General features: G+C 36.7%; 1 protein-coding gene across 1 annotated transcript in view; it reads left to right on the forward strand.

Moving 5' to 3' along the window:
* The window catches only part of LOC118562995 (MAM domain-containing glycosylphosphatidylinositol anchor protein 1-like), a 110,449-nt gene that overhangs the window by 71,210 nt on the left and 15,746 nt on the right, over positions 1-23,493 (forward strand). Inside the window, exon 3 of the mRNA XM_036136520.1 lies at positions 5,435-5,574. Within this exon, the coding sequence (XP_035992413.1) occupies positions 5,435-5,574 (140 nt within the window). The remainder of the gene's footprint in view (positions 1-5,434; positions 5,575-23,493) is intronic.

Genomic DNA, 23,493 nt, shown 5'->3' on the forward strand with positions numbered 1-23,493 from the left:
AAACACAAACTTATATGGATCGTCTTTTTGAAAAAGTAAAAACATAAGGATTCTGAGACGGTCCTTCTGGAGAGCTGGATCAGTTTTGCGACAGTGTTGCGGTAAGCTGCATTATTCTCTTCTGATTTGTTTCTCTGGCAGGTTTTACGAGAGACCATTGTATGACTGTAACATAGCAATGTCTGTGCAGCAAAGTTTCACTTTGGGTTTGGATGTTTTTAATCACTCAGAGTTTTTCTTTTTGCTGAAACTTCAATATTGAAGCTGTTTAAAGCTCAGTTGCAGGGCCAAAATCAACTCTAGCTGTTAGCTTAACTGTCTTTTCAGAAGTAATGTCTGCATCTTCAAACTGAGGATGTTGAAGACGACTGTCTTCTGCAGGTCAGATACTAATTGCTGACAACTTGACAGAACCTCAATAGTTCAAAAACTCCAAACTATTTCTTTAAGCAAGTCCATCTCCTCAAAAGATTTTGGTTGCTTCTTTGTGCATTTCGTTCTGCACTCTATCAAACACATCAAATCAATACTTAAATACATATTTGTAAATTATTAGGTGTTCTTTCACCCTGTGTGCCTTGGACTGGTTTTCATGGATCTGTTACAAACAGATTTACTTTATAATTTTTGCCAGCCATCCCTCCTTTAGCTTTGGTTTGCAGCAGCTGTTACTTTTACCTGGAGTTATGTTTCTAAATTTCCGATGATGGTTCAGCATAAACAATTAATCTAACAGAAAATATGCGTCTCTACATTCATTCTATTTTTAAGATCTGTCATAAACATTGTACGGTGTATATTTAATGTTAAACGTTCTCATTGTTGAAATCCTCAACTAACAAAACACATTCAGTGCCAAGAGTTGCATAGTTTGCTGTGCATGATGTGGGTTTTCCTGTGTTTTCAGTTGTGTGTGACCTTGTTCTCCTTTTCAAGAGTCGGAGTTTGGGCTTTTGAGATCAATGTTGTTAAGATCTTCCTTTTGCTACTTTTATCCTCTTCTGTTGAGTGCCCTTGGTCTCTAACCTGCTTTCTTTCAGCCCATCGTGCTTTCTGATTTAAACATCAATGTTTCTGTTGTGGATTAGCTCGACCAACCACTCACTCAGCTGTGTGACTCAACATAAGAATAAGAGTTTATACTAGAATTTGGTGCAGAAATCTCACACAAACAGCAAATATCAAACCACAGCATGTGGAGCAGGTGTGAGCATAGTGCAAACGTTCAGAGTTTGTTGGTTTTGAATTTCCCACTGGACCTTGAACTTTCCCTACAGCTAAACTAAGCATACTTCTGCTCCTTGAAACTAGCGTTGGGATGTGGCTACTTGGATAAACTGCAAATCATCAAGTATTGATCATCAGAGAATGCTCTTGTCCATAACAAGGCGATAGATCCTGTAGTTATTAAACTATAAAGGGGAGTTTTATTGGGAGAAGTAGCAGTTTTTGTTATACACACTTTACCTTATAACAATATGCCTTTAATTGGTAGAAAACAGCGTGACCACTTTGCTTGCAGTTTTGGCCTTTTAATAATCAGATCTGATTGACTGTTAAATAAACTAACCCAATCTTGTTTGCCTGGTCGTCCAAACATAAATGTTTTAAAAGAACACTGCAGTCAACTAGCCATTTCTGTTCAGATGCTCTAAGATCTAAGGTACAATATAAATGTAATTTTGGTTTTGCTATGATATTGCATTGTAATATCGAACAAAAGGGTTCTTTCATTTATCAGCTTCACTTAAATGTACAGCCTGATATAAAATTTCTAAGATTCAAATTTTCTTCTTGTGAAGTTTAGCAATTATAGAAAATGTGCAAAAACAAGTGGACATAGATGGTTGACTCAAGTACTCCAGTTTATTACACAAGAGCGGACATTTAGAGACCCAAACATCCCCTTTTTTTATTCTGAACCTTATTTGTGTCTCCAGCCATTGTTATGTGTGCAATCGAGCTAAAGTTTAATGTAAACAAGCCGCCCACTCTCTTTCTGTCTGCTCAATGATAACAGTTGTAGAGTGTGGTGAAGATTTGTTCTCGCTGTGAATCGATGCTAATCACATCATCATGCTGCCCTGTCTCTCATGCATCTCTCTGGGGCTTCACACTCCTCTCTGGCCTCTTTGTCCTCGCCCGCTGCTTCTCCTGCTCCATCTCTGTCCCTCCCCTCCTCCCTCCTGTCTCCCTTCATCATAAACCATCTGAGGCTACTGGCACGCGAGCCAGCCCTCCAGAAGAGTCAGCACCGTGAAGATGGTGACGCTGGAGTTGTCACCAAAGTGGAGGGCCCCCATCATGCATCTTTCATCCATTATTTCCACACCAGCTGTGACTGACGATTGTTTTCCACATGTTGCAAAGCAGACTTTGAGTGGAAAAGCAATTTACTGGGGATCAATACGATGAGTGAGACAACATGTTTCTTTAGTGTTTGGCTCCTTGCATTAGTCACTGTTAGATGTGACTTAAGGTAGACTTAATTTGTGTAGACCTTTCCATGGGAATTTTTTTATTTGTTTTTTATTTGTTTGTGAAAATCTCAATATACTTAAAGTATATTTACTCTAATAAGAACAGTTATTAATTGAAAGATTGGTTAGTGTTCCCAGCCGTAAAGCTACCCTAAGAGTACCTTCTTACGCACATCCATCAATCCACCCATCCATCCTTCCATTTTCATTATATGGGTTATATCTGCTAATCATGTCGTGATTACTGATATCAATTCAGTTCAATTCAGATAAATTAGATTCTGCTTATTTATATTGCTCTGTTCTCAATAAGTCGTCTACTGTCATTTTAATCCTATCATATAAACAGATTCAATGTTAATTACATACAATTCAAGTCGACCCTAGCTACTAAACAATGCAGTCAAGTTCAGTTTATTATTGGTTTTGGTAAAATGTTTTTTATTCAACTAAAACCCAGACGACTGAATAGAATTACTGACCTAGCAGCAGTTCCTCCTCTGTATCCAGCTGCACTAAGGTTTCAAAGTTTGGGTTTCAAAAACCACATAAAGGTTACAATCATACCATTCCTACAGTTTAAATCCCCCTATGTTGGTGGACGATCCAAGTTATGCGGCCGACAGATAGCTGCTGGATATTTCTCTCACAAATCAGGAAAACTTTATGTAATTGGAAATATTTTTTAGCTATAAAAAGGTTTTAACATGAGGAGGAAGCTAAAATAATGCCCCCTATCACTTCTATCAAGGCAACACTGTTTTGAAACTTTAGTCACAGGCTATTGGCAGCATATCTGCCAGTCAGCTGACTGCTTGCTGGCAACCCAGGTAGATAGCCTGAATAATAAACCCACTAAAACAGGGATCTTAAACACCAGTGGCTGGTGTCCTGCAACTTTGAAGGTAGAGTGGGCAATTTTTACGGAAACGCAAATAAGAAACTTAGGTGCCTTTTTGAGTAACTGCGCATGCGCAAGACTGTCTTTCCATCTCTTCTGCTCCTCAAGGAGATTGCATGAAAAAAATCTCCCTAATCCACTCTGGTCTTATTTTTTTCTACCTATACATTCCTCTCCTTCTCATAAACCTGTACACAGTTTGCTTCTTGCGACTCTCAGCTATTTTCAAAGTATATGGCGAGAGCAGCGGAGCTGCAATGAAACGGCTAACACCGAAGCTAACCGCTAAGTTATCGGATACATAAACACTAGAAGTATGCATGTGCAGCCAGCAAGCGGAAACTAACAAGGAACGAGCACGCACGTTGGCATTATGTGAGCGCGTCAGAATGATTGGCAGGAACAAAACTATGAGCAATCCCTGCCATTTAGACCAAATGACAGGATTGGTCTGAGTTTTTACAAACCTGCAGCTCTCACAGAAATCTAATTTCCCCCCTCCTTTTTCTGAATACATAAGGCATTGACTACTGTCAGGATGCAATGACCGTTTCGCCCAGAATAACAAAAAGTGTTTCTGAACAGGATTGCCAACTATAGCTTTAAGATACAAAGTTGAGCCAATGCATCAGGGTCAAATGGTTAATTTGTCTTCTCAGCATACAATCAGAGTCATTAAATTTACTAAAGTATTTAATTCAGGTTGTAGAAACAGTGGCACATCTAAAAACTGCAAGGTTGCCCTCGGTGCTGGAGTTTGAGACCCCTGTGCTGAGAGATTAGTGTGTTTTGTGTGTTAGGCTACAATGTTCTATTAATTCATATATGATCTTATTATTATTATTATTATAAAAAAGTCATATTTTGGCTACAGTAGTAAAATAATTATTTTTCTGTTATTTACAAAAACTATTTAATCTTGTTGTATGTTTTTATCATAAATGTTCTTATTTGATATTAAAAACTGTGGTATTTTTACTAAAACATTATCAAACCATGAAACTCATACCAGTCAATGTTGTGAAGGCTTCTGAATACTCCACATGAAAAGTGAAAAGAAAATCTGTTTGTAAATAAATAAATAAAAATAAACACACAACTCTCAAAGATAGAGGTTAAAACTGCTTGAACTCTTCAATTACCTCTCCGGTCCCGGTTCTAATAAAACTTTATGAGATATCTCAAGACTGAGAATCTTAACATTGTTGGCTCAAAAACATTTCTAAGGTCAACTGACTCCCAGCCAGAAAGTTTTGACTTCATTCTGAAATAAGTTATTTTTCTTACTATTAACTATGTCTGGCTGATTCATGCTGCTAGTCTTTCTAAAAGCGACTCAACATTTGTCCCTACGGTTCACAGTTTGAAGCCCCTACTTTGTTGATTAACATGCCAGAGATTTAGCAGGAGCAACAGGAAATTGAAGGAGGCAAACCGGAAGGCACAACAGTGAACTTGAGTTGCATACTAATTGTTTTTGATGCTGGTATATTTTTTTAATTAAATGTCAGAAGAGGAGGAAATACATTTTCCACAGACAATCTTGCAGAGATACATGTTTGAGCTACTTTTTACTTCATTTAAAGTCTCACTAACTAATTGCTTGAACATACATGAGACACCCAAAGGAATTTCATGTCTGTTTGTCCTTTTCAGACACTTCTTGTAGTATGAAACATTCAGGTAATAAGCTAAATACATGGTTACATAACCAAAATATATATATATTTTGACCTTCCAAGGTTTCAGTTTTCCTAAATATATCAGTGTCCCTTGTCAGAAATTGATACAGCTCTAGCATTTCTGGAAAGGCTTCTGTTCATGCAGATGCATGAGTAATGCGATATATTTATTTATCTGAGTCATCAATACAAGCTCTAGTATCATTCATGCACCAAACAGTGACCTTTTTGCTACTGGGAGTGTTCTTACTAAATATGTTATGTTTTTTTTCTCTCTCTCTTTTTCTCTCTTTGTCTGCATGGTTACATGCCTGTGTGTGCATGTGTGTGTGTGTGTGTGTGTGTGTGTGTGTGTGTGTGTGTGTTCACAGCTCCGGCTAATGCACAGATTGTGCACTCTGGTGCAGCATGCAACGTCAAGGATGATAACATAAGCGAGAGAATTTACACCATCAAAGAAGGAGACACGCTGGTGCTGCAGTGTATTGTTAAAGGACACCCACGACCACAGGTAGGCTCCCATCACACCTGCTGAGTAATTTTTCTGTATGTGAGCAGTTTTAGGTTCACGCTCATTCCTTTCCACCAGGAGTTGGACCGAGTGTGCAGGGAAGTTTGGGGTGTCATGCTCAAAGGCAGTCTGACAAAATCTCGATGCCTCTGAAAAATAGCCTGTCGCCAGTCAAACATCCTGTATTCCCTCTAAAATGATGGACAGATAAAATGATTTTTGGAGTGTTGTCTTTAGAAGATGTAAGCTTTCAGTGTGTTTGCTTAAATAACACATGTTAAAATACTTCATGCCCTGGCTTAGACAGCTGATGTATAAAACTCCTGTGTTGTTTTATGTATGAAATTACATAAAACGTTGCAGGGAACTGGAGTGAAGTAATCACTTTCAAGATTGCTGGTGACTTTTATTTCCAAATGGATGGTAATGTGGTTGATAGAGTCATACATCTCTTTCCCATTCATCTTCCATCTAGTCAGAATATTCGGTCTGCTTTGATCAGCCCCCATATCCCATCTTTCCCCGAGAAATGTAATATTTAGGAATGTCTATCTCCTGGTTTTGCTGGCTTGTCAGAGACTCGCAGTCAAGCCTGCTACCGTTTCTGTACACCCATTTTCAGACTCAAATATAGCAAAGCCAGAGGTCTTATCAAGTGGCTGATGTTGTTAGAATGCATGAGCACCTTTTTTAAATCTGGCAGAACTTAACTTTGTTTGCATGGTGTGGCTGCTGCATGCCAGGACTTTGGGGCAACACAAGCTGGTGTTTGAAAACGCTGAAGGCAAGCTGGACTTGTTCTATGATTAGAAATGCACCATCACTGGCTTGCAACATGTCATGCTGTACCTATGAGTAATTACAGTGTTTACAGTGTCAAAGTAGCTCCTTTTGTGCTGAGTCACACAATCTCATCTTTCACTCACCATATAGCATGATTACCTAAGTGCAAACCCTGCCCTAGGACTTTCATTTGAACCTTGATGAATCCAGGCTCTGGCCTTAGTTTGTTGTCATGTTAGTGGTACTGTCACCGTATTTGGTTAGCACTGTACAAATGGTTCTCATGAGTTGGAACAGCTGTAGAGCAGAGAATGGGCTTTCTGACTTAAAGGTCACAGGTTTAATTCCACAAAGCAACTCATTGGATAAATGTGCTCTGTGCTGTTAACAATTGAATCACAGCGTTTGCCTTGAGCAAGGTTAGCTCTGCCACTGCAGATACTCGATATATAACATACAGAAATAAAGTTCTAAAGCAGAAGAATACAATGGCAGCAGATGTACAAAGATGAATTGGAAATCAGAACCAGAAAATCAGAATGAGGGTATGTTTGATTTCGTCTTCTACGTCAGTGAACAGTCCTCTGTCCCGTTTTAGCCTTGACCATATGGACATGTCAGAGTGCATCCAGTCAATAAAAAAAATAATAAATAAATAAAAAATCTGTTATGCTTTTACACCATTACATTCTCCACAGTCATGGGTCACTTTAGTAGGTACACTTTTCTAGTACTGGGTCGGACAGCCTTTTTACCAGCATAGATATAACAAGATGATATAGAATTTGGTCCATACTCACATAATTACGTCATTCAGTTCATGCTGATTTGTTGGTAGCACATCCATGTTAGGAATCTCTTGTTCTTCTGCATCCCAAATGTGCTTTATCGGATAGAGATCTAGTGAGAGTGGAGGCCATTGGAGTACATAAAACTGATTGTTTTCTCAATAAACCAGTGTGAGATGAGTGGGGCTTTGCAACATGGTGCATTATCCTCCTGGCAGTATCAATCAGAAGATGGGTATACTGTGGTCGTATTCAGGTAGACTTTTGAATAATGCACAATGGGTAATAAAGATCCCGAAGTATGAAAATAAATTATCCTCCAAACCATTACACTACCACTGCAATGCAGGATGGATCCATGCATTAAGGATGTTTTATGCCAAATTCAGACTCTACTATTCAAATGTCAAAGCTAATATCAAGACTCAATAGATATTGGAACGTTTGCCCAAACTAACATTGTCCGGTTTTGGTGACTGAATTATTTACTGTTTCCTTACTCCTAACAAGAGTGGTAGATGTAGTCTTCTGATGCTGTAGAAGACTACATGTGCCACTGAATCTGTTGCCCATTTGGTTCAAGGTTTAACATCCCTTGAACATGCCGCTCCACTGTATTATAAGCCTGGCGGGCCACCATGCTTTACCCGGCTCGTCCACACATGCTTTACCAGGCTAAGCGTTGTTTGTTTACTTTAAATGCATCGTGAAGGTGAAAACCCTGCTTGGCGACCCCTTTGAGCTACTAAAGCCTTGCTATCATCTTGAACTAGTCTGCTCTTTGTCCTTCTACCTCTGACATCAATAAGACAAATTTGTCATCACAACTGCTGCTCAGTGGATGGTGCCCCTCTTTTAGACCATTATCTATAAATTAGAGAGATGTGTGTGCATGAAAATCCCGGTTTCTGAGATACTCAGACGAGTCCATCTGGAACAAACAAACATGTCAGGTTCAAAGTCATTTAAATCCTCTTGTTCCACATTCTGCTGCTTGGTCTCAGATTCCTTAGGTCGTCTTCACCACATCTTGATGCCTAAATGCATTCAGATGTTCCCATGACGTAGACTGGTTCAAGTTATGCTTTTACAAACACTTTAACAGTTGTATTAAGTAAAGTAATGTGTATCATACCTTTCAGGTACTGACAAACTAGGAATAGATGTGCTATACTTGCTTACATGCATGAATACACAAGCAGTTTAAAATGGATCCAGTGCACACTTACACACAACAATACAGTCTATATGCATGTAAACACAAAAAGCAGAAATAGCATGGCCTAGACCCGGGCACTGTTTTATTCATGCTGATATGATGCTAGTGGACATCCACCCATGAGGAAGACTGCTTTTCTCACCTCACACAATCCCACACAGATACACACAACCCCTCCGCAGATACCTCATTTCACTTCATATCTGTCTCTGGAAGCTCGTCCACACATGCACACCCACATACCTTGGTCTGCATGGCATAGCAGGAGTTCACTCCAGGAAAGCAGATGGGTCCAGGATTACAAGTCAGACTGTGTGTGTATGTGTGTTTAGGAAATGATGAAAAGCAATCACTTAATTTTCTTCTGTGATTATGTTGAAATCTGCCTTCAAAGAAAGTGATTATTTTTTTATAGTTTAAATAATATATCTCCCCACACATGGAAACACACACATATATATATATATATATATATATATATATATATATATATATATATATATATATATATATATATATATATATATATATATATATATAAACTTGACAATCCAATTTTAAACATATTTGCAGGCACGTGCCCTTAAAGAAAACACAATCAACTTTCTGAAACTTTTATTTTCTCAAAGTGCCGGAATATTTATCAATTCACCGGACACACTGTGAATAACATACGACACAAGTTCATTTCCCTGGAGCAGTTCAAAGATGTAGGAAATTGCATCAGTGATTGCTTATTCTCTGGGTCGGAGGTGGGAGTATATTTTGAATAATGATTGCTGTGGTCACATTGTCAGAATGTAATATATATATATATATATATGTATATATATATATATATATATATATATATATATATATATATATATATATATATATATATATATATACATATGTGTGTATATGTGTGTGCACATGAGATTTACCCTGCCTCTGGCAAAGAGACGCTGCTTGAGCGAAAGCGTGTGCCGGCACGTGCATGCGCGTACATGTGTATCTGCACATCTCTCAGTGAGAAAATGTGCAGGAAGGCTCACACTAACAAACAAAGGCAAGCCGAGACAAAGAGACCGAAAACAGAGTCTTGCAAACTGTTTGCAGCAGAGAAAACCATCCCGCAACTTATTGCTTTGGGATACTAGAGTGGATGCTGAAGCACCATACTTTGATCAAATCATTTATGTATGTGACAAGTGAAAGATATGTGTGTAAATAGCAATATCAGAACAGTATTCTCATACAAATAAAAAAATAATGTTTTGTACAGATCTTCATTATGCAACTAATGTAGCTATGGTTATATAAAGTATCAACTGGTGTCATAGCACCCTTTTATAATGTTCACAAAGGAAAAAAAAAAACTACTTCTCAGTGAACTTTATACTCAGGATATCTTTCTGGTGACAGTAGAAGCAAACAGTGTGATGACCTCTGTCCAGTGCATTCTGCTTGAGTAGCACACTGCAGCATTCTGCTCCAAGTCCCTTTGGGCTTACAGAGTTTCCACCGCATTCCACATGCTGCATTGATAACCTGATCCTTGTCACCCCACCGTCTCCTTGAACATGTTTACGGCTTTCCATACCTTGTCTTATATTACCCGCAGACTCCCAGCTCCGTCAGGTCACATAATTTCTTTATCTGGTGTTTTTGTTAGCAATATATTGAATTATTGTTAATGTTTTTGTCCTCCTATTGCTACTTGCTTGATGCACATAGCACAAGTCCCATTAAGGCACCTTGGGGGGCCTCGGGATGATTATATTCTGTGACATTAGCTGAAAGTTGCCAGCAGCTTTCCAATAGCTAAAAGAAGAAGAAAAAAACAAACAAAAAAAATCTCAAGTTTAAATCAGGAAGCTAGCTTATGTTGATGTCAGAACATGTTGAGTTTTTATTGTGCCACTGGAGTAAAGTTTGCACGTCATATTTGGCAAAATAGGCATAAAGAGTTTACAAAATTGCTGTTTGCCACTGTGTCATTATTTACAACTTAATTAAGCAAATGTAAAATTATTCAGTAGACATGGCTGGGATAGTTGCTGTAGGAATGGCTGATGTGTTAATATTATGGACTGGTTTCAGTGAACGCTAAGAAGAAATAAATCAGACAAACATCTATCTTACAAATGAGTTTGGATACACTTGCCACTTTTGTAGTTCTTGGTTTTAGTTATTATTACATACTTTCTTACAACGTCACTGTTTTTAGTTGGATCTAGTCGACTTTTATTTGATCTTTGCGTTAGCTGTTTTGTATTTTTTTCTATTTAAATTTTCTTTGTTTTGTTCAAGTAGATACTTGGATGCAATTCTTTCTGATCTGTTATCTTTTGATTAGACTGCTTTGTCATTTTCACAGTCTCTTTAGAGTCTTTTCCTAGTTTCTTTGCTCCCTGATTTATCTCCCTGCTCTCCCTGTTCTGTTTTTTATCCAGTATTTAGACTGACTTGTTTAGCATCCATTAATTGTCACCGTACGTTCAGTTTCTCCCATTATGCTCCATTATAGTTCCAGTTGTTTCATATTTTCTATTGAATACCATGACACCTGTAGATTTTTGGGATGTTTATTACACTTTTGTCACACTCAGCTGCATCTGTTTGCCACCTGTTGTGACTTTTACTGCACTTAAACCAACATTTATGACATCAATAGGCTCTCCAAGCTTTGATGTGAAGGCATTAGCTTCAGATGTCTCTAAAATCCATGCCTTTTGCACAATAGGAGCAAATCATAAAAAAATCTCTTAGAAATTAATACGACTTAACTTGAGCCAAAAAATAAAACAATTAACTGTGGTTTATTAAATATAAGGTCTCTCCTTCCAAAGACTTTGTTAGTTAATGAATTGATTTCTGATAATCAGATTGATTTATTTTATCTCACAGAAACCTGGCTACAAGAGGACTATGTTAGTAGAAATGAGTCAACTCCCTCTAATTATTAAAATTTCTACAAATTTCCACATTCCACATGAAGCGGGGTCTGAACTGCCAAACTGCCAATCAGAGTTTTCCTCTGTGTCACTACAGAGTTCACAGATGGGGGAAAAATATTTCTTAACACATACAAGTAGTTTCACTTTCAGAATGTTTTACATTATTATTATTATTATTATTATTATTATTATTATTATTATTATTATTATTATTATTATTATGTTATTTTCTTCTCTTTTTTTAAGACTATCCAATGCAGCTACAGGTAGCTTTATAAACACATAATGATGAAAATATTGCATCAATGTTTTAAAAGACCAGAGTCATCTTTTGAGGAAGATATCTATTTGACTGATAAGTTTAATTTGTCTATATAATATAAATTGATCTGGTCGGTTTAGCTAACAAAAGAGAGATAAAAAGACCAAAATCAAAGGGATGGCTTATGCTATTAAACATAGCAAGTCAACAAAAGAACACTACGTGAAATAATTTCTGATAACTGTACCTTTATGAGTTTTCTTATTAGCAAATCAATAGTTTTTGATCATCTCACTTGAATCCTCATGCACATGCAAGTCCTCAATGAGTACATTGGTTATTGTTCAAATGGTCTGACTGCAAGTTGTTTTCAGAGGTCCACGAGGATATATTTTGTTTATTTATTGCAATAACAATAAAAGTTGGGCTAAAAATAATCTCAACAGTTATTGTTGTCTTTTTTGGCAGCCGAATGTATGGTGTGACTGTCACTGGAGTCAGAGCCTAACAAACACATACTGTTCTTGAAAACAAACAAACAAAAGAATAAAAATAAAACAAGAAAAAACATTGTATTTCCATACATTTAAAGATATTGACACCTACTGCTACTTTTATGGACTTGTGCAAATTGTGCAAAAAAGTAACAAGATGAAGAAGGTGAAGTTATTACAATGCTAATGCTATATTTTTCTTTATCTCATTTGCCAACAGAAATGTTGACTTTATTTGCTTCTAGTTCAAAGTTGCTATTCTAAACTTGACTTATACAAATGTTGTTAAATGAGAAATAGAGAAAACATTACCAAATATGTGTTATGTTCTTTCTTGAAGTGGTTTTGTGAGAGATCCTTGTCAAAGCTTTTGGAGCCAGATTTCCTATTAACCAAGGCAGGAGTCTACAACATGTGGCTCCAGAGCAAAATAAATATATATAATAACAAATTTAGATCTACTCTTCTTGTCGTTAGGATGGAAACTATCTTTTTTTTATATAACTATCCACAAATATCAATATCAATTCTTAAAAACTAAATGTATGCATTCAAATTTCCCAAAGTAGATTTCTTTTTTAAGTTGTCTTTTTTTTTTAAAAAAAAGGTCACATAACACTTTCGGGTTTAAACTTGTGTTTTTTTAGCTGGACTGAGGGCAAAAAGGGCTCTTTGTACTGTAAATGTCTGTAAACCCATGTTCTAAAACATTCATCTCAAGGAGGAAACTAAGACATTGAAAATAAAGATAAAGAGAGTGGCACCTGTATCCAAATGGCAGGCACCGATCTCACAGGACTTTAAAATTCTTGGGGCAAAATATAATAATGCCCTTTGGTGGTTTTTTTTCTTCTGCAACTTGTTTTTCCAATTCTAATTTATTAGTAAACACACCATCTGTAAGAAGAACAACATTGCTACACAAACTTTAAGGCTTTATATTTTATTAATCAGATAAGCAGCTTCTTTGCAATGCAGGATCTTTTATCTGATCCTTGTTTCTCTGGGAAGGAGCTGCTCATGGCCCACATTCTGATGGGTCGATTACAGGAATGTGTTGTAGGACCAGTGTTGGGATTGCACAGCGGAACAGTTGGTAACACTGTTGCCTTGCAACAAGAAGTCCTGAGTTCAAATCCTGCTCTTTTTGCATGGAGTTTGCATGCTCTCCCTGTTCATGCATTGGTTCTCTCCTGCTTCCTCATATGACTGTTAGCTTAACTGTTCTCCAAATTGTCCTTAGATGTCCTTTTTCCTGTGTCTCTATGATGGACTGACAACCTGTCCAGGGTGTTCTCACCCAGTGACCACTGGAGATAGGCCCTCCACGACCTTACAAGGATTAGCGAGTATAGACAATGGGTGGCGTTCTGATTGGCTCTGGTTTTTCTAGATTTCCTGTTTGATTTTAATACTACTAAATATCTTTGCTTTTTAATGCAAGAAGCATTTTTGTAAAAAAAAAAAAAAACTTGAAGCAGTAACTTCTGATATAAAGATGATGAAGACTTATCTCATACAGCCTTTCTCCTCTTCACTTTCGTTCTCTCACAAAGAGGATCCAATTTAGCCATGGTCAGGCCAGACCAATAAATAGCTGCTTTACAGAAAATGAGTCTGATTGAGGATTTATCCAATCCTTTATCAAGACTGATTGTTTACCTTTGCCTGAGCCAGATTGGATTGAAAAGAGAGCTCTCGCCTTTATCCATATAGAGGAGCAAAAATCCAATCATTTCTCTGTCTTTCTTCCTTCCTTTTTTTGTGTCTCACTTTGCCTTCATATTGTCTCTTTTTTATCTTTACCACTCCTAAATCACAAAGTCTTCATGTCCATCTGTCTAGATTTTTCCTCTTTCTGTCACATGTTTTTTTTTTCTGACCATGTTCATGACAGCTTTACCCCCTTAAATGTTTTCTATGTATTTAATTCTTCCCATATGCTCTTTCTTTTCTCACCAACATCAACGAATAATACGTCAAGTCAAAGGAGGTTTAATAGAGAACTTTAGTGAATAAAGGAAAACAGCAGACAGGTAAAGTCACTGAGCTTGAGTTATTTTGCAAAAAAAAAAAGAAAAAAAAAAGAAAACAAATGAACCCTACATTTTCAGACTTTAATTAATCATTTTTTCTTACACTCCAATGTTAGGTACTACTTTGTGTTGGTCCTTCACATAAAATCACATAACATTTTGTTCATTGCAGACAAACTGTGAAACATTTGCAAAGGTTTAAACACCTATGGAGGTCACTGTGTTTTGTTTGGGTAAGAAATCACAATGTTTAATAGGGTTTTACTTGTTTTACACCATTTTCAAAAAATGAAATCTTTAGTAGATTAATACAGGTACTTTTAATGTTGTCTATAAAGAATTTAGAAGCATTTAAACATCTCTTAGAGAGAGCAAAAACATGTTGAAAAACTGCTTTTCACCAATGCAACAAATCCTAGTATTAAAGATGGGCCATAAAGTGCTTGAAGTATTACACATAGTAGCTTTCTGGACAGCAAGGCTTTTAGTTAACAAAGCGACTGTACGCTCACCCACAAAGCCAATTTTGCTTCACACACGTAAGCCATGCACACGCTCTCATGGCTTCTTCAAGAACACAAGAGGAGAGTAAATGGTTTTTCTGAAAGTGATTCCTACCTCCTTATTATTTATTCATGGGTCTGCTGGTCATTGCAACCTTGAGACTCGTGTGATAAATTCTATACAGGGGAACGTTGGAGAAAGCTGTAGCTGGGAAAAGTGGAGAGGCAGAGAGAAGAAGTGGGGAGGGGGGGGTGCTGCGGTCTGGAATATGGGTTTGGATTTCTGTCCTTGAGGAAAGAGTGAAGGGCGATCGATAGTGAAGCTGAGAGTGAAGCTGATCGGGTGGCACCACGAGGTTGCACAGGCACTCAGCAGGAACAGAGCCTAGACACAAACAAGGTCACTGCTGGACCCTCCCTGGTAGAAGAAAAGACAGACCCAAGAGAAGGCTTAGGGTAATGTCAAGATGCATCAAAGTTCAAGAGATGGTTTTTAAGAGGATGTTTGCAAGTTTCTTTTAAACTTCCAAATGAAAGAACAAGTCTCATTAGCTTGTTTTAGTTGAGAACCGACTATAAGGGAAAAATGGCTTTGGGACTGGAAAAAGGAGAAAAAGCAATGTTTTGCCAACGGCCTCTTTAACATGAAGCCTTTTTTTGTAAATGTATGTAAATTAATGTAGTTCTTTGTGTTTCTGAAAGACATTATATGAACAGCAAAAACAGAAGAGAAACTAATAAAAATAATGACCACTGTTTATTTAGTTTGCTGATGATATTTGATGCTGTTGTAAGTGCAAAGTCCTGAAGCTTAATAAACAAACAAAACATATTTCTCTAGTTCCAGCATGTCTTAAGGCAAATCTGCATGTGAACCAAAGAAGAAAAAGCATGTTTGAAAATGCTTTTAATGTTATTTTTTTTTTTTTTTTAAATCTTGGGATTTAAACATTTTACAACTTATTTCATTTAATATTGAAATCTGTTTTGCAATTACTAAATTAAATAGTTTAGTAGCTTGTAAACAAAAGAGTTTTCTTTATTTTTAGAGATGTATTGTATACAATAAACATGTTCGAGCAATCATCCTTTGTTCATATGGACAGTGGCCTCCAAGATCCCAGAATTTAAATATTGTTTCAAAGAATTTTAAAGAATGTCCCATACAAACCTGCATAACTCATAAACTAAATTAATTTGTCATTATCCCTCAGTGACCAAACATACAAATTTCGTAAAATGTTTTTCTTTTTCCGAAACCCACGACACAAAATAAGTATGTTTTACCATTCATAGAAGACAAAAGGCCATGATAGAAGAATATATTGTGTATTTTGACTTTTTTTTGACACAGGGAACTATGCCTTTAGCATTCAGGGTTTAGCATGTCATGTACTTATTAACCTTAATGATAATTGATTAATGATATATTGATGTATATTGATGTAATGATCCTAAAATAACTGACTACTTAAAATCTTTCAGCTTTATTATAATGACCAAAAATAATTTTTAAATCAATACAAAAAAGGGGTTCTCTATCATTTGATTTCAAAACAGCCACGCTGGTAATCGATTCCAGCTCAAAATGACAAATTGTGGAGTATCCAGCAGAGTTACTCATGGCTGACTTGACTTACTGTTAAAGATAATCTCTGTGTGACAGAAACACTGAACGGAGAAACTGGCTGTAACAAGAGAACCACATGTTTTGGCATCATATAAGATGAGTTTCTCTAGAAAATGACATATAACTAACATGCAGATCTGTTCTCGCCTTTCACATAAAGATTCATTATTTAAATATTATTTTTATATATATGAAATTATGAGACTTTGTTAAAACTGTCATTTTTTTATATAAATTACTGATTGTTTTCCTTTGGTCCGCCAAACAAAATTTAGTTAAAAAGAGAGAAAAGATTACTATCCATTCCGACTAAATAACATGGAAGTTTGGTTCAGAAGGTAAAAAAAAAAGAACAGGTGAAATGAAAATGTGGTTGGAAACTGGTCACAGTTAATCAAATAGACTAAGGACTCTGGCTTTACACATCTTTGTTTTAGGCTGCACTTATGTACTGAAAAAAGTTGATTCATATCTAAATGTCTCAGCAAAAAGTGGACAATTACTGAAATAGCGATAAAACAGATGTCCATTAACAAAAAGTGTACTCTGAATCTGGTGATAGGGCATAATTAACATCATGTTTAGTGAATATCATTATTGAAAGTAAACATATGACAACTTTCAATACTCACAGGATTGTTTTTCAAAACCTCAAGATTATGTAAAAATGTATTAAATGTTTGCAGTTTTGCAGTTTCTACTCACTGTTTGAAAAGCTTTAGACAACACAGCAAGTTATGTCTGTAAAAGTTTATATCTGGATTAGGTTTGGAGACTGAAAATACTTCAGTAAAGTTTGTGAAAAGATTACTGCCAACATTAGAATATTTTAAGCTTCTAAGAAATGTCTAAACAAGCCTAGCATATTTGAGATAACTCAGCTTTATAGGGCTTTCTTATGGCTCTCATCCTGCTCTAGTATCCAGCACATAAATTCTTTATGAAAAAAAAATATATCCCAAACATCCTAAAACAATAAAAACACTAATCAAAAATTACTTTTTTGACAAGTAAAGTAATTTAACATCTTTATTTCCTTTTGTAAATAAGGTCCTATTTAATTGACCTTGCTCTCCAGAGTGACAGAAATGCTTCCAGTGGCAATTAAGCTTCTTCCTAGCTCATTGTTTCATGTATATTTGACTGGAGATCGGAACTAAAGAACCAAGTTACACATACGTCTGTGTCAGAGTGGGGTACAGCTTCCTTGACAGCGACAGACCAAACAATCATCAGATTAAATTCATTTTCATCATAAAAACACTCGTCAGTAATGTCCCTGGTTGTTTGACTGAATGTAGCGCAGTCATCTACATCTTGTCTGTGTGTTTGATCGTCTCCGGAGTGTCTGCTGCCGTAGCAACGCACTGTACATGACTGAGTTACCCCTCACTAAGGCTAAAAATAATAAAAGTAAGTACTATATAGATAGCTGTGTTTAGGTGCTTGCAACATATATTACACAGAGAAAGAGAGCTACTTTATTGAATTGTCTAGACATGAACACGAGGCACATTTTGTACACAGTCTGTGAGAAGTGGTAATTTGAATACATTTCATTTTGAAATGCAGAGTTCTTTCATGAGTTTGTTATAATGTTTTTGCACAGGTCTAATATTGGGAATGGTTTGCCTACACACCCAGGTTTTGCTTGATTTCAAATACACAGCATTCAGACAGCAACTGTTTCTGCAGCTCTGAAGTTGGTTGCTTTAACTTTTTTATATCCTGTCTTCTTTAAATTTTACCATTGTATACAGTATTAGCATCTGCCTAGAAAAGAAAAGATGATGGGAAGGCCCTGCAATGGCAGGTAACCAATTTTTGGTTTTTAACATGTATTTTTCACGTTGTTTATTTAGAACCTGTGACAAACCATTTTTGCAGTTGCTGCCATATTCTAGAAGTGTGATTTAACATGCATAGGTAAAAGCAGGAACGAAAACATCTGATAATCCAATACAGATTTAATGAAACAGATTTACCAACATACTGTCTTGCTGGTTGCCTTTTTAATGGACAGAAGGTGTTGTTATATTTCTGCTACTGTTAAATCTGAGGATGTTTCTACAATATTGACTCAACTCTGCTTCCTCTGGTTTTTCCATGCTGTTGTTTGAGAGTGCCCAATGTTAACTTTCGGTCAGAGTGTTAACTTCCATTTCCTTATCCCCCTTGACAATAATGGATGCTGCACTTTTGCGAAATGTTGCAACGACTGAACAATTTGGCTCATGGAACAGACTTCTAGGTCGTCTTCTTAGGTTGTAAAAAGAAAAGGCCAATGCAGGAATATACTCTGGTAAAGATTCACTGATAAGTCCGCCATTGATTGAAATCTGACAGTTTTTGGCCTAATCAGTGCTGAAAGGCCAGTTAGAAACCTAAAAAAAAAAACAAAAAAAATTTCAGTCAACACGCTCACCTGCAATATTACCTGGGAGCGCTTATACCAAGCTGTGCTGACAGCAACACTCTGTGGTTTGGAAGTTATTTTCTGAGAGGAAGACTTAAAGTTAGGTGTTTCAGTATCAGTGAAGTGTTAAAAAACTAATGCTGCGACAGAGTGAGACAGAGCAAGACTTTCTGCAGATAGCAAGGAGGCTGAATGGAGTTTAGAACAGTGGCACTCGTTTATCCTTTTGAGCTTTGAACCTCCATCTGTCATGAAACTTACTTAATTTGGAAATGTTGGCAGTTTTTGAGAAATCTGAGAATTAGGCGAAGGATCTCAAGGCATTGGGAAAGTGCTGCTTTAGCAACGCTAGCCGTGCTAATCCATTAAATTGTTAACATAAGGTTTGAAAGACAGACAACTTCATTGACTATGGTTTAAATACAGGTGAACACTATTTCAAAGTGACTGCTCTGTTATGCACCTTAGTCATAGGGCAAACATTGACATCAAACAGATGCAGTGGCTGTTTGAACCAGTGCCACATTTATTTCAGTCACTGTTTTAAATGAAGAAAGAAGAAAAAAAATAAAAATAAACTAAGCAAACAGATCAGATCAACTGTCAGAGAATAATGCCCATCCTTTTATGCAAATTAACTTCTTCCTTTCTAAAGAATTTCAAACATGATAAAATTCCAAGAAAAGTTTTGATGACACTATCTAAAAAAGTGTGACTGTCAATACTGTCTTAAAGTGAAAGTTTGTCTTTAACGTTTTACAATTTCACTTTTACAATTTTTTTAAGTGTATTTAATATCTTGAAAAATAAATTATTCATAACCAATATTTTTTTTCCAGTGTGGGAGTGTTGTTAATTACTGATGTCCAAAATGTACCAAAAAAAAAAAGCACAAAAACACAAAAAAAGGCTGGATGCACAGAAAAGGGGTAACTTAAGGAATATAATTTTCCTTTTATATAATATGTATGTTTCTACTACATTAGACCTCTAGGTAGGACTTTTCCGTCATGGATCCACCTACTTCTCATTTTTTCCACAACAACAGCAATGCGATATCATGCTGCCAAGTCATGACATCATCTGCTTGCACATAATCAAAGCGGTTGGCAAGACGAGGTCCAATTTCACCATGCTAAGCCTTGCTTGTGCTAATTATCCTGTGGTCATTACAACCAACTTGCAGCCTTCCAACATGGGCGTATCGTGTACGGTAGCAGCTGAGACTGCAGCTCGTGGCTGTTTGCACGGAGAAAAGAGTTGCGTGGATTTGCTGACGCTGTCGGTCATTGTGACAGCATCAGCTCTGACTCAAACCAAGCGCAAGTTGAGCAAATTTCTAAACAGATCTAACAATTTTAAAAGGTGACTCTCTTAGTGGAACACATTAATTGAAATATATGTATTTATTAATTAATTCTGGTTCATATACTGTTACACTTTTTTTGTTGTTGTTGTTATTTTTAGCCATATAATCATTCCTAATGATGATGTTTTATCTGTTTCTGGGCGTTTTATAACTGTCTCAGTCTCATAATAAAAGAAGCAAAAAGGCTGACAAAAGTATTCATATTGCATGGAAGATGGGAGTAGCGTGCTCCATATCAATGAGTCTGTTTTATTGAAGCTTTTTTCTGTGATCTCTTTATGGCATGAATTGATGGGACGTGTTTCAAAGGGACATTTATACATACAATGCATCAATACCTGCAGAATTATATTGGAAATATCTTAGCAACATTATGCCTAAAGATTAATCTAATGTAAGCACATTTTTCTCACCTGTCAGTTCTTTTTCTTCCCCTCATTATTCTCTCTGCTCTTTATTTTTTGACTTCTCCGCTTGAACGTCTCTCCATTTTACTGTTTTAAATGTTTGCACGTTTCCAGTGCTTTCCTTTATTTAGTTGTTTCTGCTATTTCTTTTCTTTTTTGTTCTTCCTGTCACCTTTCTCCTCTTTTCTAATGCTGGTACGGAGTTTTTCCTCTTCTACAATTTGTATTCGCTACCAAGGGAAAAAAAAGCATGATGACATTGTTATGAGCAATGCATTGAATTTGAAAAATGGCCATATACGTAAGCTGTGATGCTTGAGAAGATTTTTGTTAACTACTCTCCCTTTTTCTGCTTGGAAGCTGGGCGTTCCACTCCGATATCCAGTTTTCTCCCTCCTTGCTGCTTTCAAGTGACAGATAATTAAAATAGATATTTCCGTGCCGCAATGCTTTTTGTCTCACAGTATACTGCATGTCAGCTGCACATTGTCACATTAGGTATTTTATTGTATCCATCGTTTGAAAAGAGAGACAGCAGTGATTACATCAGGTAATATGTATCACTTTTAGCTGCCGTCATCGGCCTGCAGTATTCAGCTATTTTGTCACTTTTGTCGGGATTTTTGTTTATTACTTCATTTGCTTTTGCACATTTCTGCTTAGATCTTGCGTTTCTCGTGTTTGCGTGTGCATTCGTGTACATCTCAGGGCCGCCATGTGGGTTTGTGGGTCTGCAACAATGCCAAGTAGTATTCCCCAATAACAGGATTACCATCTTAAGACTTTTCATGGCGAGTGAGCCAGCTGGATGGATAGAGCACTGTAGTGTAAACTCCACTGGCATTACATCAAGAAAAGAGTTAGTAAAATTATATAAGGCAGTCGCAGCCAGCGCTGTGTGAGTTTCTGGAAGGGAGTATAAAGGATTCAGAGATGCTTAACATCCCTGAAAGCAGCTGTGGTCTAAAGAAGTGGAACCCTTGAAAGCGAGGAATTGCTTACAGTGCTGTCAACCCATGAAGGATTTGACTTTTATGAAATTATTTTGCTCTGCAGTTGCGCTTTATACTTGATTTAATTGTAAAACCAAACAGTGGAACATTCACAAGAAGACAGCAAAGAGAAACGAATGTTTACAACCAGCAGCTAAATTTGAACGATTTTGCACAGGAAATATGCAAATGATTCCTAAATATAATAAAACTGTCAAACTTATCCCATTGGTTGTGAAACAGTTTCACTTTGCCACATTTCCTAAACTTGCATAAAAGTTCAGACAGACAGTAATAAGCCTGTCGCTGACAATGAGTTGCAAAACTTGAACTGAAGTCACTTGAAAGACTGTTGTGGGCCTTAATTATGACCACTGCAAAAATATACAAGGCCTTCAGCGGGGCATACAAATCTAACCACAGGAAGAACATAGTAGGCTAACAGGCTCAAATTAATGTTTTTTTTTCTTTTGATCTAGCTCATTTTAAGAAATATATATCTTAAAACTGGCAAAACAAGCCACAATTGTTTAATTGTGGCTTCCCTCCTTGTTATACTGTGATGGTTGTTCTCAGGTGGTGGGTGATATTCGGCTTTGTTTTGCCACAATGTTTAAGTCCAGGTATGGTATTTTTGCCTTGGTTTAATTGTATGAAGATTATTACCACATCCTTGTCTGTGGCCAAGTCAACACGTAGCCGGGTATCTAGGAAAACAGATACATTTTTATGTTATGCCTTTCATCCACACGTAAACAGCGTTTTACTTGCCTAAAAACGAACGATTCTGAAAACTCTGGCCGAAGTGGCGTGTGTACATGACAAGACGGAGTTTTAGGGTCCAACGCATCATGATGCTGACGACACATATGTGCCGCCACTGTTATAGACTTAGCCATAGAGTGGAGTAAAACATTAATGCTGTCAAAGAGGAGCTGATTTCTATGTTGTTTTGTGGTTGACCGGTAACAATATGTGTCTAATCAACCGTGTTTAATTAAACTGGATAAATTCACTAACCTACAACATTTTTAGTTGTTTATTTTCATTCATTCATTTATTAATTTATTAATGACCACACAACAAGTTGGTAGAATTTCCAACTGATGTTACCTCTGCATGGCACAGCATTTCCTGTCTTCGGTATGGAGACTTCAAAGAAAAGCATACATGGAATTTTATAAACATTTCAGCTGGTTCAGAGCCTTTTTATTATTGGTTATTACAAGCCCAGCTGCTCCAATATGTTTCCACAACAGAATTTTAAAATCTTCTTCTAACATATAATGCCCAAATTACCAAAGGAGAAAAATCGCTTGAATATCAGCTGGTCTACACAGACACAATGTTGTTTAAAATCACTTTTATTTTGAAGGACTCTGTCTGGCTGACTGCCCCCTATGCATCTGGCATGTTTAAAACAGTCAGTGGTGAATTTACATGGGTTTGTGTGGATGGAAACGTTTCTAAAAAAGGTTCCTGTTTTATTTTTAAAAACAATATGGAGGATGTATTTGTTTTTATAAATACCCAGCTATATGTGTACAAGGCATTAACAGTCCCACAACATAATGCTCTGACACAGTTCAATCTGGAAAAAAATAAACACTGATAACAATTGGGTGTGTATTTTAACTTAGTTTTTATTCATATTATTTATTCTGGTGTGTAACTCTGGTGTCTTTTGTCTATGTGTTTTTGCCACTGCCATGCCCAAATCTCCCCACTGTGGGAGAATAAAGGTATTTCTATTGTATTCTATATTAATATTTAGTAGGGAGCAAATTTCACGACTGGCTCACAGTGCCATATTGAAGCTCCTGGGAGAGACCCGTTCTTTTACAAATGTCCGTAGAAGCAGTCAGCACACCTAGAGCTTGATTTTAGAGAGAAATCTGTAAAGGGTAAATACTTTTTCAATGCACTTCATCCATAATAAGGAATCATTTTCTCGTTATGAATAGCTAGTGCTCATTGACAAGATTAGAATTATTGAATAGATCATAAGAACTTGCAAGGGTGTGTGGCAGCATGTAGGCGTTTAATAAAATTCACTTCTCCCCGTTTGCTTGGGGAAA

The sequence above is a fragment of the Fundulus heteroclitus genome, chromosome 4 (assembly GCF_011125445.2).
Source record: "Fundulus heteroclitus isolate FHET01 chromosome 4, MU-UCD_Fhet_4.1, whole genome shotgun sequence".
NCBI classification, from domain to species: domain Eukaryota; kingdom Metazoa; phylum Chordata; class Actinopteri; order Cyprinodontiformes; family Fundulidae; genus Fundulus; species Fundulus heteroclitus.